General features: G+C 43.8%; 1 protein-coding gene across 7 annotated transcripts in view; it reads left to right on the top strand.

The window, feature by feature from the left end:
* The window catches only part of LOC139374685 (zinc finger protein 638-like), a 41485-nt gene extending 27258 nt beyond the window's left edge, over positions 1-14227 (top strand). For 2 of the 7 annotated variants that reach the window (XM_071115744.1, XM_071115747.1), the window contains exons 12-22: positions 2047-2142; positions 2398-2517; positions 2916-3050; positions 3268-3312; positions 3602-3745; positions 3940-5118; positions 5791-6171; positions 6355-6544; positions 12984-13112; positions 13392-13513; positions 13936-14227. In XM_071115744.1, coding sequence (XP_070971845.1) covers positions 2047-2142; positions 2398-2517; positions 2916-3050; positions 3268-3312; positions 3602-3745; positions 3940-5118; positions 5791-6171; positions 6355-6544; positions 12984-13112; positions 13392-13513; positions 13936-13971 — 2577 coding nt within the window. In that variant the 3' untranslated portion in view covers positions 13972-14227. Of the gene's footprint in view, positions 1-2046; positions 2143-2397; positions 2518-2915; positions 3051-3267; positions 3313-3601; positions 3746-3939; positions 5119-5790; positions 6172-6354; positions 6545-12983; positions 13113-13391; positions 13692-13742; positions 13802-13935 lie in introns of those variants that run through there. The other 5 variants (XM_071115746.1, XM_071115749.1, XR_011627721.1 and 2 more) reach the window with 4 other exon arrangements.
* The last annotated feature ends 425 nt before the right edge of the window (positions 14228-14652 follow it).

Below are 14652 nucleotides of genomic sequence, written 5' to 3'. Positions count from 1 at the left end.
CTTATCCAGCAATGGAGTTAAGAAAAGATTTACTAAAAAAACTAAAGTTAAAAAATACCAGAAGAAAATTACGTAACAGTTCATAAACATTGAGTGGCAGCAGTGTAAAAATGAGAGGGGGGGGGGGGGGGGGGGGTTCAATGTAAATAGTCTGGGTGGCCATTTGATTAATTGTTCAACAGTCTTGTGGCTTGGAGGTAGAAGCTGTTAGGAGCCTTTTATTCCTTGACTTGGTGCTTCAGTACCACTTGCTGTGGGGTAGCAGAGAGAACAGTATTACTTCAGTACCACTTGCTGTGGGGTAGCAGAGAGAACAGTATTACTTCAGTACCACTTGCTGTGGGGTAGCAGAGAGAACAGTATTACTTCAGTACCACTTGCTGTGGGGTAGCAGAGAGAACAGTATTACTTCAGTACCACTTGCTGTGGGGTAGCAGAGAGAACAGTATTACTTCAGTACCACTTGCTGTGGGGTAGCAGAGAGAACAGTATTACTTCAGTACCACTTGCTGTGGGGTAGCAGAGAGAACAGTATTACTTCAGTACCACTTGCTGTGCGGTAGCAGAGAGAACAGTATTACTTCAGTACCACTTGCTGTGGGGTAGCAGAGAGAACAGTATTACTTCAGTACCACTTGCTGTGCGGTAGCAGAGAGAACAGTATTACTTCAGTACCACTTGCTGTGGGGTAGCAGAGAGAACAGTATTACTTCAGTACCACTTGCTGTGGGGTAGCAGAGAGAACAGTATTACTTCAGTACCACTTGCTGTGGGGTAGCAGAGAGAACAGTATTACTTCAGTACCACTTGCTGTGCGGTAGCAGAGAGAACAGTATTACTTCAGTACCACTTGCTGTGCGGTAGCAGAGAGAACAGTATTACTTCAGTACCACTTGCTGTGCGGTAGCAGAGAGAACAGTATTACTTCAGTACCACTTACTGTGCGGTAGCAGAGAGAACAGTATTACTTCAGTACCACTTGCTGTGGGGTAGCAGAGAGAACAGTATTACTTCAGTACCACTTGCTGTGCGGTAGCAGAGAGAACAGTATTACTTCAGTACCACTTGCTGTGCGGTAGCAGAGAGAACAGTATTACTTCAGTACCACTTGCTGTGCGGTAGCAGAGAGAACAGTATTACTTCAGTACCACTTACTGTGCGGTAGCAGAGAGAACAGTATTACTTCAGTACCACTTGCTGTGGGGTAGCAGAGAGAACAGTATTACTTCAGTACCACTTGCTGTGCGGTAGCAGAGAGAACAGTATTACTTCAGTACCACTTGCTGTGGGGTAGCAGAGAGAACAGTATTACTTCAGTACCACTTGCTGTGCGGTAGCAGAGAGAACAGTATTACTTCAGTACCACTTGCTGTGGGGTAGCAGAGAGAACAGTATTACTTCAGTACCACTTGCTGTGGGGTAGCAGAGAGAACAGTATTACTTCAGTACCACTTGCTGTGGGGTAGCAGAGAGAACAGTATTACTTCAGTACCACTTGCTGTGGGGTAGCAGAGAGAACAGTATTACTTCAGTACCACTTGCTGTGGGGTAGCAGAGAGAACAGTATTACTTCAGTACCACTTGCTGTGGGGTAGCAGAGAGAACAGTATTACTTCAGTACCACTTGCTGTGGGGTAGCAGAGAGAACAGTATTACTTCAGTACCACTTGCTGTGGGGTAGCAGAGAGAACAGTATTACTTCAGTACCACTTGCTGTGGGGTAGCAGAGAGAACAGTATTACTTCAGTACCACTTGCTGTGGGGTAGCAGAGAGAACAGTATTACTTCAGTACCACTTGCTGTGGGGTAGCAGAGAGAACAGTATTACTTGGGAGATTTTTTTGGGGGGTGGTGGGGGGCTTCCTCTGACACCACCTAGTATATAGGTCCTGGGTGTTGGGAATTTTAGTGTTCCAGCATATAGTGTTTCAGTTCATCTTTAACACTTTTAAAACAATAAAAAACAGCCAGCCAGTCAGCCAGCCAGTCAGCCAGCCAGCCAGTCAGCAGTGTCTGAGCTGTAAGATTAAATGGGTTTCCCAACAGATACACAGGGAGCAGGTGAAGCCACAGAGGAAGAGGAAGAGGGGCTGTAGAGCGGGACAGCTCGAGAGACTCAAAAGACTACAGAGGGAAAACAAGGTGCAGAACTGAGCTGATATCTCATAGGCCCAGGCAGAGGATGCTACATTATGGAATGTTTAGATAGATTTCTATCATGTAGATTAGACTTGATTTGGCTCCGTCAGGACAGGTAGAATAGGAAATTGTGTGACTGTCAGCTCTATTCATGATATCTCTGTATACAACGTTCTGACCGTTTTCTTTTGTTACCTCACTAAATACTCCACGTCTTGTTTATGACGGTCTTTGTCTCCTGTGGTTTGACCTTTTTAGAGGGGCATGGTCAAGATTACTGGACTTCCTGAAAGCGGCTGCTCCGAGATTGATATCGCAAAGCTGGCCCAGCCCTTCGGAACACCTGTCAAGATCCTCCTCATCACCAAGCCCAGTGAGGTAGGCACGCTATCTGCAATAAATCACTCACTTTCACATTGTCGCTTAGGGCAGTGTTTCCCAACCCTGGTTCTCCAGTACTCCAACAGTACACCCTGTACAAGCACACCTGATTCAACTTGTCAACTAATCATCAGGCCGTCAATGAGTTGAACCAGGTGTGTTTGTCCAGGGCTACAACAGAAATGTGTGCTGTTGGGTGTACTGGAGGACCAGGGTTGGGAATTTGATTCCAACGTAGGACCTGCTGAATATATTGGCAGTGTCAAATGTTCTGTCAGATGCTTTGGGTAAAATAGTCAGTATAATGGCAATATCATATGATTTTCACATCGATTTTTAAACAATATAACTTGTGTGCCCAATATGACTGACTGTCTGTTTGTGGTCCTCGCCAGGCTCTGGTCACCATGCAGGATGTGGAGACAGCCCAGGAGATGGTGAAAGTTTACACCGACATGCCTGTCTGCATCAACGACTCTGTTCTGAACATGAGCCTGCTTCCAAACCTCCTGTTGGACTTCAACAGACCGGTAAGATGCTGTGTCTTGACTGACTGATCCCTATTAGGGCCTCAACCGTGCATCTCCAACATCCTCTGTTCTGGGCAGTTTTCTTCACTTAATTCCAGCTGGTTGCTGCAAAGTATGATAAATGTCCACTATGAAAAGAGTGTTTATGCACATTCAACTTATTCTTCTCTGATCAGGGATGACATGAAGAACTTTTCATTCCATTTTATTACCACAGGTGGCACTTTTCCATTCTTTGATGGGACCCAGGAATCCTGTTAGTGTGAGTATTTTACTGTTGCTTCAGCTAACCTAAAAGGCTCTTAATAATAGCATTGTTGCCATCTCAAGGAAAAGGTAGAAAAACACAGACAATCCCAACAGATTTAAGACCTGTATGTTAAAACATGATTTAACCTAATGAAATGAATCACACCCAAGAGCATATATTATTGCAGAGTCCCTTTACCATTTCTAACAACTATTTATGAAGTTGAGCTTCTAATAATTGATACAAGTAAAGGTTTTTGTAATTGATGAATACATTTCAATGTTTCCAATACGTCCTGCAGAAGGCGGAGGTGGGAGGTGATGATGACTGGAACCGTCTCCTGGTTGTCAGTAACATCCCGGCCACGCCCTCCGACCCAACAGAGATCCAGAAACTGGTCCAGCGCTTCGGCACAGTCCAACAGACTCTGGCACTCAAGGACAAGGTGAGGGACCTGTGGGTGGGGAGGGGTGTGTGTTGGGGGACGGGACGGGTCTTTGTGTGCATAAGTGTCTGTCAAAGGGAGGGACATCTTAGTGAGGAACGTTTAACTGTTTGTGTGTTCAAGTGTCTTGCATCTACCCTGCCCACAGTAATTCCACGCCATCCATCCAATCCTGTTTTCTTTACCCCATGCAGATCATCTTTGAGATGGGAACAGCAGACATGGCCAAGAGTGTCTTCAACCGCTTCCAGAAGTTTCCCTGCATAGTTCAGAACAACAAGCTTGCCTTCTCCTGGAAACCTGATCCCAAGACTGATCTACCTAAAGTCGACATCTCCTCTGCTGGCTCAACAGCTTCAACTGATGGCAATGACTCCCAGACTGCAGAGACCACTATGCCCCCTGGTGGCCAGGAGGACTCACTGTCTCAGTCAGGATTAAAGGTGGAGTCAGGAACCGGGGTTGATACTAAGGTTGAAGGACAGGAGGTTCAGCCAGGGAATGAAGGGATAAACGTTGAAAAAGTGGTTCAAGCCAAAAAGTCTCCAGCATTAGGAGGAAAGGATCAAGAGAAGGAGCCTGATGCATCTTCCTTACAGCCAGCAGGAGTGAACCAGAGGGAACCTGGAGGTCAGGGTGGAGAGGTCGTCGCAGAGAAAGTTGTAGACATTTCAACAACGCAGTCCGAAGAACCAGTCTCCTCAGATGCTACCTCCGCTCCTCAAGCTGCTAAACCAGAGACAGAGAAAATGTCTGTTTCCAGTTCCACAACAGCCACCCCAGCACCAAAAGTGATGGCAGCCATCATAGAGGCCTTACGACAGGAGAGCAGGAACAGATCCTCAACCAGGATTACCACTGACCAGGCTGCAGCTGAGAATCCTCCAGGTAAACAACCAAAAGATAAGGAGACTCCAGATGTTCAGGCTGCCCCCGCTCTACCCAGAGTGACCCCAGAGATCCTGAAGGTGCTGCTGGAGGAGTGCAGGGTCCGGTCCACCAGTAGGGCCGGCGCTGAGCAGGCCAGGAAGGAGCAGGCTCAGGCGCCCCCTGCAGGCCAAAAGCCATCCACTGGAAACCGAAGAGACCACAGTGGAGACAGGGAGCCTGGAAGAGAGCAGGCCACCAAGAGGAAGACCCGTGAGGAGGAAAGGGAGGAGAGGGAGAGAGCGAGGAGGGAGAGGAGGCTGAAGACCCAAGAGGAGGAGAAGGAGAAAGGAAGGTGGGAGAGAGAGAAGAGGCGGTCCTACAGGGAACGGTCATCAGGATCACCGGGGTCCCGGTCCTCTATGAGGTATGAGGGGAGCCGGCACAGTGGGAAGAGCGGCGCCAGGTCTGAGTCCAGGAGAGGAAACGGAGAGGAGAAACAGCAGGTATGAGAGAGGCCAGTGTGTTGGTATTCACTCTATATACAGAGAGGACAAAACATTAACAATGCTTTCCATGATAGGCTTTCACCTGGACAGTCTATGATCCCTTATTGAAGCCACTTGTTAAATCCACTTCAATCAGTGTAGATGAAGGGGGGGAGACGGTTTAAATAATGATTTTCAAGCCTTGAGACAATTGAGCCATGGATTGTGTGTTTGTGCCATTGGGCAAGACCAAATATTTGTGCCTTTTGAACAGGGTGTGGTAGTAGGTGCCAGGCACACCAGTTTGTGTCAAACCCAGCAGCGTTGCAGTTCTTTCCATGCTCAACAGTTTCCCGTTGTGTATCAAGAATGGTCCGCCACTCAAAGGACATCCAGCCAACTTGACACAACTGTGGGAAGCATTGGAGTCAACATAGGCCATATCCCTGTGCAACGCTTTCAACACCTTGTAGAGTGGGGGGGCAACTCAATATTAGGAAAGTGATCCTAATGTTTGGTGTACTCTGTGCATGCATGTATGGATGGAGAGAGAATCTCCAGTGAACCAGAGTGTCATATACCCATCATGAATACAGAATGCCAATATCAACTTTCCAATCATTTTGGGGAATGACTTGCCATTTTGAAGACAACGGTGGTTTTAAAGTTCCCTGTCCTGTGTTCTTTCAGGAAGAGGAGGAGTTAGGTGAGAAGCACGTCCCCTTCGACATGGAAGACTTTGTGACTGTGGACGAGGTGGGGGAAGCAGCTGCGGTGCCCCGTCCTCTCCCCGAGACAACCAGAGAGGTGACTGAGGTTACAGAGGTGACCGTCAACGACCCTGTGACCACAGCCTCTGAGGCGGAGCAGCAGGCACCAGCTGACACTACATCGATGGAGTTGGAGGGTGAGCCTGGGACAGCCAAGGTACGGGAGGAAGCGCTGGACAAACGAGAACAGAAGGAGGAGGGGTTGTCCCCAGCAACCACAGAGGGGCCGGTGAAGACTGCAGAGGGACCTGGGGATGTGACAGAGGAGACATTTCCAGACTGTCAGGATGACGTCAAAGAGGTCAGTGTGTCCAGTCACATTCCTATTTGAGTAATCCCTTTCCTATAAGAAAGGCTTCAACTCTATAGGATTCAACAACGAGCAGGTCGGTGATAAGACTACTTCAACCGAGCAAGGGAAAAAATGAAGAGTTTTTAAAGTGTGAACACGACCCCAATCTTATCTAACATTCCTCTCCTTCAGCCTGTGGTCACTGTGCCGAAGACAAGCTGCGACGAGGTCACTGAGGAGTCCACAACCACAGACGCACCTGACGCCGCTGGAGAAGAGGAACGGGATGGACGAGTGGAGGGCCTCAACATGGGGACGTTTCTGACGGTGGACGAGGTGGGACAGGTGGAGGAGGACGGGGAGAAGAGGTCTGCTGAGAACGGTAAGAAACATACTGTATATCACTGCTTGTCTCGTGAAAGCCCGTCATTGTAAATAAAATCTGGTCTGCTGTGCTTACCTATATAAATAAACATGGTTTTTTTTGTGAAGATATGGTAGGAAACTGGCCAGTGGAGATGAGAAACAAACTTTATGTTAAGTCAATCTACAACATATTTGTCTGAGGAGACTGGATTTGTGTTCACTAGCGAAATGTTCTGAAATGGAAAATAAATTAGTGGTTTGGTCAAGTTTAGTTAGTTAGTTAGTTTAGTTACCTGATCTTTTTTTCTGAGGTATCTATTGTCTTGTTTGCCACAGGAGGAAAAAGACTACAGGGAGAATGTTGTTTTGAGATATGGTAGCCAGCCTACTGTATGCATAGTAGTGGTTGAGTTGGCCACCTGCCTTTTTGTTAAGTGGTCAATGAATGGTAACCTGGTTTACATAGATTAGTGGTTGTGGTCATTGTAGAGGATTGGTGGTGGCGAGGTCAGATAACCAACTGTATGTTGTTGAGGTGTAATGGTACAAGCATTAGTACTGAACCGTTCGGTATGGGGACCTCAGATCGGTCTGCACTGTGAACCCAAATGAATAGATAAATAAAACATCTGTGTACCAGTCAAGTTTACACACCTACTCATTCCAGGGTTTTTCTTTATTTGTATTAGTTTTTACATTGTAGAATATTAGTTAAGTCATCAAAACAATTAGATAACACATATAGAATTATGTAGTAACCAAAAAAGTGTTAAACAAATCTACGTTTATTTGAGATTCTTCAAAGTATCCAACCTTGACAGCTTTGCACATTCTTGGCATTCTCTCAACCAGCGTCATACCTGGAATGCATTTCAATTAACAAGTGTGCCTTAAGTTAATTTGTAGAATGTGTTTCGTTATTGCTTTTGAGCCAGTCAGTTGTGTTGTGACAAGGTAGGGTTGTGTCGTAACGTATTGATTAATGTGACGACTGCTGTTTATAATTACGTGATTTAATGAGTCAGGTATTATTAACTTGTTAACCTGGGGGCACCATGGGAAAGTTTTGGCTGAGTTTCTATTTCCCCAAATAAGTCAAATAATATCAGAATATCGATTTCACAACAGTCGCTAATTAATTTCCTCTACAGTCTCATTCTGAATGTTGCATAATCTGCACAAACCCGATTCCCACTAAAAAAAAGTCCGTACCACACCAATTGAGTTGATAATTTTAGGTTGTTAGTAAATAAATATTAATATAAGATACGGTCTAAGCTATTGATTAGAACTTAGTTCAATGAAACAGGTCCCTAGCGTGCCAACACAATATGACACGTGTTGCAGAAAATGAGGATTTCAAAAGAGAAAGAGTGCACGAGAGAAAAGCACACTTGGGTACATTTGTAAACTATGCTTAGTTTAACCCTAACCTTGTCCCGAACTGCCGCTGTTATGGGTCAGAATACAATGATGTAATTACTTGTCGAAGGTCTCTGAAGGGGTGTCTCCTCGTGGCTCGATTTCCGACTTCTCCTCTGATGGCGACACTTCTGTTGTAATCGGGTGTAACCCTCTGATTGTCCACACAATGTCGGTGTCCTTTCTCTTAATGGTCTGTTTCCTCGCCCTTGTTCTGAAAGAGGGGTCTTCTGAGGATGGCTAATCAGCCATATAGGGGGTTCCAGCATGAGAATGAAAGCAGTGTAGTCACACGATTCCTTGGAGAGAATAACCGTGTGGTCCTGCTTGAATTTCACTCAGTCACAGCTCCTCATCCGTAGCATAGGTTGTTAAAAGGTTCCTTTGTCGTCTTCAACCTCATGTTGCGTTTTGGTGTTACAACTAATCGCACCTTGGCTGCAGCTCGTGGTCACTTAGTTAAAATGTTAATTCTTAACTCGCATGTTTTATACCCTCGGGTCAGAAATGGGCCTTTCCGCCTTTAGGTCAAGTTCTCTGGGCGTAACTAGTTACGAGGCAAGGTCTGGATTTTACTCAGATCCAATTTATACAACTAACTTCACATTTCATCTTTAAAAAATAAAAAACATTCCCTTTGATCTGGACATTTTTTCCACACAACACACAATATGCCAACATCAAGTACTTGTTGTGAAAACTCGTCAAGTTACAATGTTTTCGATTATAACGTCGTCATTTAACTTATAATAACAAAAACAACATTCACTTTCATATTCCGTCTGTTGTCATGACTACCATTTTTTTGTCTGATGAAACATATTGTCCAAAAGTCCATTTATTGCATGTTAGGTAGGTTCTCCATAGGCCCATTCCATTCCTCCATACTGAGAGGACAAATACATTTGTCTGCTGCTTTAAGATTTACAATGGGCGTGAGGTGTCAAAAATCCCCCACCTCCATACCTCTCCATCTCTCCCCCACTGGTGGAGCCCCGAACAGGCCAGTCATGACATGTGGTATACAGAAGAGAGCCCTATTTGGGAAAAGACCAAATCCATAATATGGCAAGAACAGCTCAAATAAGCAAAGAGAAACGACAGTCTATCATTACTTTTAAGACCATAAAGGTCAGCCAATGTCAAGAACTTTGAATGTTTCTTCAAGTGCAGTCGCAAAAACCATCAAGCGCTATGATGAAACTGTCTCTCATATGAAACCGCCACAGGAAAGGAAGACCCAAAGTTGCCTTTGCTGCAGAGGATAAGTTCAAAGCAAAGAAACCACTACTAATGGACACCAATAAGAAGAGACTTGCTTGGGCCAAGGAACACGAGAAATAGACATTACACCGGTGGAAATCTGTCCTTTGATTTGAGTCCAAATTTGTGATTTTTTTTTGTTGTTGGTGTTGTTCCAACCTCTGTGTCTTTGTGAGATGCTGAGTAGGTGAACTCCATGCTTCACGGTGGGAACCACACATGCAGGAGTAGATGTGATGATGTGTGGGTGCTTTGCTGGTGACAGTGATTTATTTAGAATTCAAGGTACACTTTTTATTTAACCTTTATTTAACTAGGCAAGTCAGTTAAGAACAAATTAGTATTTACGATGACGGCCTACCCCTGACGACGCTGGGCCAATTGTGCACCGCCCTATGGGACTCCCAATTACGGCCAGATGTGATACAGCCTGGATTCAAACCAGGGACTGTTGTAACGCCTCTTGCACTGAGATGCAGTGCCTTAGACCACTGCGCCACTCATGAGCACTTAACCAGCATGGCTACCACAACATTCTGCAGGGATATGCGATCCCATCTGGTTTGCGCTTAGTGGGACAGTCATTTGTTTTCAACAGGACAATGATCCAAAACCCACCTACAGGCTGTTTAAGGGCTATTTGACCAAGGAGAGTGATTGAGTAACCGGGTGGTCCTGCTTGAATCAGATGACCTGGCCTCCACCATCACCCGACCCCAATTGAGATGGTTTGGGGTGAGTTGGACCACAGAGTGAAGGAAAAGCAGCCAACAAGTGCTCAGCATGTGTGAGAACTCCTTCAAGGCTGTTGATAAAGCATTCCAGGTGAAGATGGTTGAGAGAGTGCCAAGTGTGTGCAAAGCTGTCATCAAGGCAGCTTTGAAGAATATAAAATATTTTGATTTGTTTAACACATTGTTGGTTACTACATGATTCCATATGTGTTATTTCATTGTTTTGATGTCTTCACTATTATTCTACAATGTAGAAAATAGTAAAATGCAAGGAAAACCCTTGAATGAGAAGGTGTCCAAACTGTTGATTGGTACTTTATATATCCATTTAAATGCCTACGCAGCATCAGTAAATCTAATCTGGAAAAAAAAAACATTCAGGCTGTTCGGTTAAAACAACTAGAGTCTAGGTGCATGTTGTAATCAAAATGATTTGTCACATTTCACTGTCCTTTTGTGAGGCGCAGCAGGGAACTAGTTCTGTACGATGGCGAGTGGTGGGATGGATAAACCCAAGAGGATTTGCCATCGATATTTAAATCTCCAGTTTGGGAAAATGTTGGTTTCCCAGTAGATAACGGTGTTGTCGCCACTGCTGAACCAGAATAGCCTATGCAGCTGCCAACACCTCAAACATGTTGACATGTTTACTTAGAAAACACCCCAGTATTCCTACCATCAGCTTCAAAAACACAACTTTGTCTCCCCTCTGCATTCAAGTAGCTTCAGCTGATTCTAAATGGGCCAAAGAAATTACCAGCGCGATAGGTATGTTTATAGCCGTGGATATGCGCTGCTTCTCGGTGGTTGAGAAGAATAAGGGGTTTCGCCCTCTCGCACCCATTTTCACCAAACAGTTAGTATCCGCTTCCATATAAGCAAGCTAAAGCTGAAGTAGTCCATGTATTGGCCAATGCACCCATGTGTTGTGCTTACTATAGATAGACAGAGTGCTACTTAGCAGTGACAGCACATCACATTATCCAGGTGTGGGAAATGAGAAGTACGGTGCTACAGATACGCCCCTCTTTATGAGAGTCAAATAAGTGCATATTTTTCTCTTTGTTCAAAACATAACATGAGCCATGTTTACACATTGATTTTTACCAGTATTACTTTTACAAGTGACTGAGTGTTGAGTAATCCTGTGTTTTCAATCACGAAAATCCGAAGTGTTATTCCTGATTGTGCATTATGACTCATTATACAACCAATACTGATTGGTTAAAACCGTGTTCCAGACAGTTTCTGTTCCAGAAGTTAACCCTGGCTAAATCTGACATTAAAATGCCATTTTCTTTTGGTTACACCTGACTGCGCAATCCAGTCTCATCAGTCAAGCAGTTTGTAAACTTGATCTGCACTATAAAAAGCATCTAGACATTATCTCACATTTCTTTTAGACTAACATTTAGTTTTCAACAGCAGAGATTTGTTTAAATGTTGCTGTCTCTGACATTTGCAACATTGTTTCAAACATTCAAATCTGATCTCCAGCTTTCCCATAGTAATGAACGTCAGGAAACAGGGACGATAGGAGCAGGCAGTGTTTCTCAGCCAGTCGAATTCATGAATCAGCTGGCATCACTTTTATGGATATAAACTTGGGGGGGGGAAGAAAAGACCCCTTTTTCAGGAACATGTTTGAGTTAAAAAATAAAAATCCAAATAACTTCACAGATTTTCATTGTAAAGGGTTTATACACTGTTTCCCATGCTTGTTCATTGAACTATAAACAATTCATGGACCTGCACCTGTGGAATGGTCATAAAGATACTATCAGTTTACAGACGGATGGCAATTAAGGTCACAGTTATGACAATTTTAGGACACTGAAGAGGCCTTTCTACTGACTTTGAAAAATGCCAAAAGAAAGATGCCCAGGGTCCCTGCTCATCTGCGTGAACGTGCCTTAGTCATGCTGCAAGGAGACATGAGGACTGCAGACGTTGCCAGGGCAATGCATTGCAATGTACTGTGAGACACCTAAGACAGCGCTACAGGGAGACAGGATGGACAGTTAGGTCTGTGTCAAACACCGGCTTGAGGGCATTATAACCTTTATAAAACAGGTTACCAACATGTTCAAATAATGATTTACACATTTTTATTAACGTTATTTTGATGAATTTATTCATACTAATTTTCATTCTTCCACAACATATATTCCCAACACAAATCTGGGGTTTCTACCCAAGCCGGCTGGTCGTTCATTCTATCAGTTCAGTTGCCAGAGATGCGATCCAGTCCTTCAGTCTATTTGTTCTATGGACACAACCCAGTTGTTCTCTCTAAAATGTTCCATTGCCATACTGGCTGGCAACGTTCTTCGCCATAGGTGGCTAGCTAGCAAGCACGGAAAAACTTAGACACATCAAAAAGTGCAACCAGAAAAACAGCTGCAGTGAGTAGCTGCATTTGAATACACTGATTTCTAGTGACATTTATTTGGATACATTGATAACAATGAGCTAATGAGGCGCAATTTCACCTGGCATAGAAAATATGTTACAGTAACGTTTGTCATTTCATTTTCCCACTCTACCAAAACTGAACCGTGGCCCCAACACCGTAATACGTACCTAACCGTGGGTTTGGTGAACCGTTACAGCCCTAGTATGTAGAGCAATAGTAGCTATGGTAACCACTATACGACTTGATGATAACATGTGTTAGAGGTGAACTCAGCCAAATCAATGGTGGTAGCAAGCTCATGTTAACCTGGTTACCAGTCTGTTTTGTGTTATGCCACTCCTCGTCATCGCAAACATGGCAGGATGGCACGAAAAGCTGGGTTCTTTGAGAAGTTGTAGAAAAATATGGTAGGTTGACAGACTGAAACCACGTCAGTTGGATTGTTTTTAAGGTGTCTGATTTTTATTTTTGATTCATGCTTTAAAGACTTGAATTATAATTTTTTTCCTTCCTTGTAAGGACATTCTGGTGACCTGTCAGGTCTAGGAAAACTCACAAACAGAACAGTTAAGGTCTCAGTGATGACCCTGCTCCTTCCTCCATCTTCTCTTTCATCTCAGTGGAGTCGAAGCGAAGGAGGACATCTCAGGAGGAGAGAGAGGAGGAGACAGCGAGGAGGAAGATGAAGATGGAACCCCTCTTTTATAAAGACTACAGCATCCCTCCCTTCAACCCTGACAGCCCTGTCGGTAAGACCCAAATGATGCTGCGTTTGACAATTCACTAATTGTTGAAATTGTCGGAACTAGAAGCACAAGCATTTCGCTACACTCGCATTAACATCTGCTAACCATGTGTAATGTGACAAATAAAATTTGATTTGATTAGGATGGCTCTAATGATACATTTGTCAAGCTTATCTATTGTCAGAATAGTGTGTGTTTACATAGGTCCCATAGTATAATCACATGTTGTTTGTATATGTTATTAAAATAGGTTTTGTTTCTGGTCTGTTTGATCACTATCAGGCATGGAGTTTCTGGTCCCCAAGTCAGGCTTCTTCTGCAAGGTGTGTTCTAAGTTCTACAGCGGAACTGACGAGGCTGAGAAGAACCACTGCAAGACCCTCAAACACCATCAGAACCTGGTGGTGAGAACCCAAAACAACCAATCAGCAACAACACTGACAAATCAACAACCAATCAGAAATAACATTTTGACAATCAGGGATGGGGTCAATTCCATTGAGTAAATTCCTATGGCAAAACAAATTTGGAATTTCAGTTTGCTTCCTGAATTGAAACTGTTTTATTGCTTTTATTGTCCCGGTGTTACGTGTTTGATAATTAATACATTGATAGATGAAGGAATGTGTCCAGGTGTTACGTGTTTGATAATTAATACATTGATACTCAGGAGTGGGGAGGAGATGAAGGAATGTGTCCGGTCATGGAAACCATCAGTTTAAGATTGGCAGCAGTGACGGTCTCTCGTGGAACCCATATGTTCCACATAGAATCAACATTATCTAGTAAGATACTCACTCATGATTTTCTTTTTATTCTTCTACAGAAATCCCTGGAGAAGTGGAGAGTGAAGAAAGACTGAGTCCGTGATGAGCTGAAGGGTTAAATATTGACTGTCTGTGTCCCAACCACTGACTGATTCATTCCTCTCTTAACTCTTTTCCCACTTCCTTGTTTTTGCTTTCCTTCCCCATGGGTCCAAACTCACTCACTCACTCACACAACAATAACTGTTTATTTGTGTTAGTTATTTTCCCATGATATAGAAGAGAAGTGACTCAATAGAGAGAAATTAAAGTAGAAACCAGTGTACAATGAAAATAAAGTGTTTTATTCAATCGCTGTCTTTGTTTTGAAATTGAAACTATCCTTTGAAGACATGTTTACCAGAGTCACCTTTTACCCTTATTCAATACAACTTTATTCATCCCCACCAGGGCAATTCTGTCTATCTACTTACGCATTATCCTGATTTGAATACTGTTAATTCAGCAGTGTGGTGTCCATGCACACGAAGGGAAATGTACTGATTTCCATGTTCAACTCATGCATGGACCATTAGCTTCCCCTAGCCATAGCACAGCTAGCCACTGTGCTAAAACAGCTAACCTCATGTTAACATGGAAATATATTAGACTTGGCTTTAGTTAAGGTATCGTGCTCTTTTATATACTGTAGCTATTTCAAATCCATACATTCCAATGACTCACTACTTCACTGCAACAGTTGATTTCTGTAAAAGAGAATTCTGTCAACATAAATA

The sequence above is a fragment of the Oncorhynchus clarkii genome, chromosome 19 (genome assembly GCF_045791955.1).
Source record: "Oncorhynchus clarkii lewisi isolate Uvic-CL-2024 chromosome 19, UVic_Ocla_1.0, whole genome shotgun sequence".
In the NCBI taxonomy this organism is placed as follows: Eukaryota; Metazoa; Chordata; class Actinopteri; order Salmoniformes; family Salmonidae; genus Oncorhynchus; species Oncorhynchus clarkii.
The sequence above is the reverse complement of the archived record's forward strand: the minus strand, read 5'-3'. Positions and strand labels throughout refer to the sequence as shown.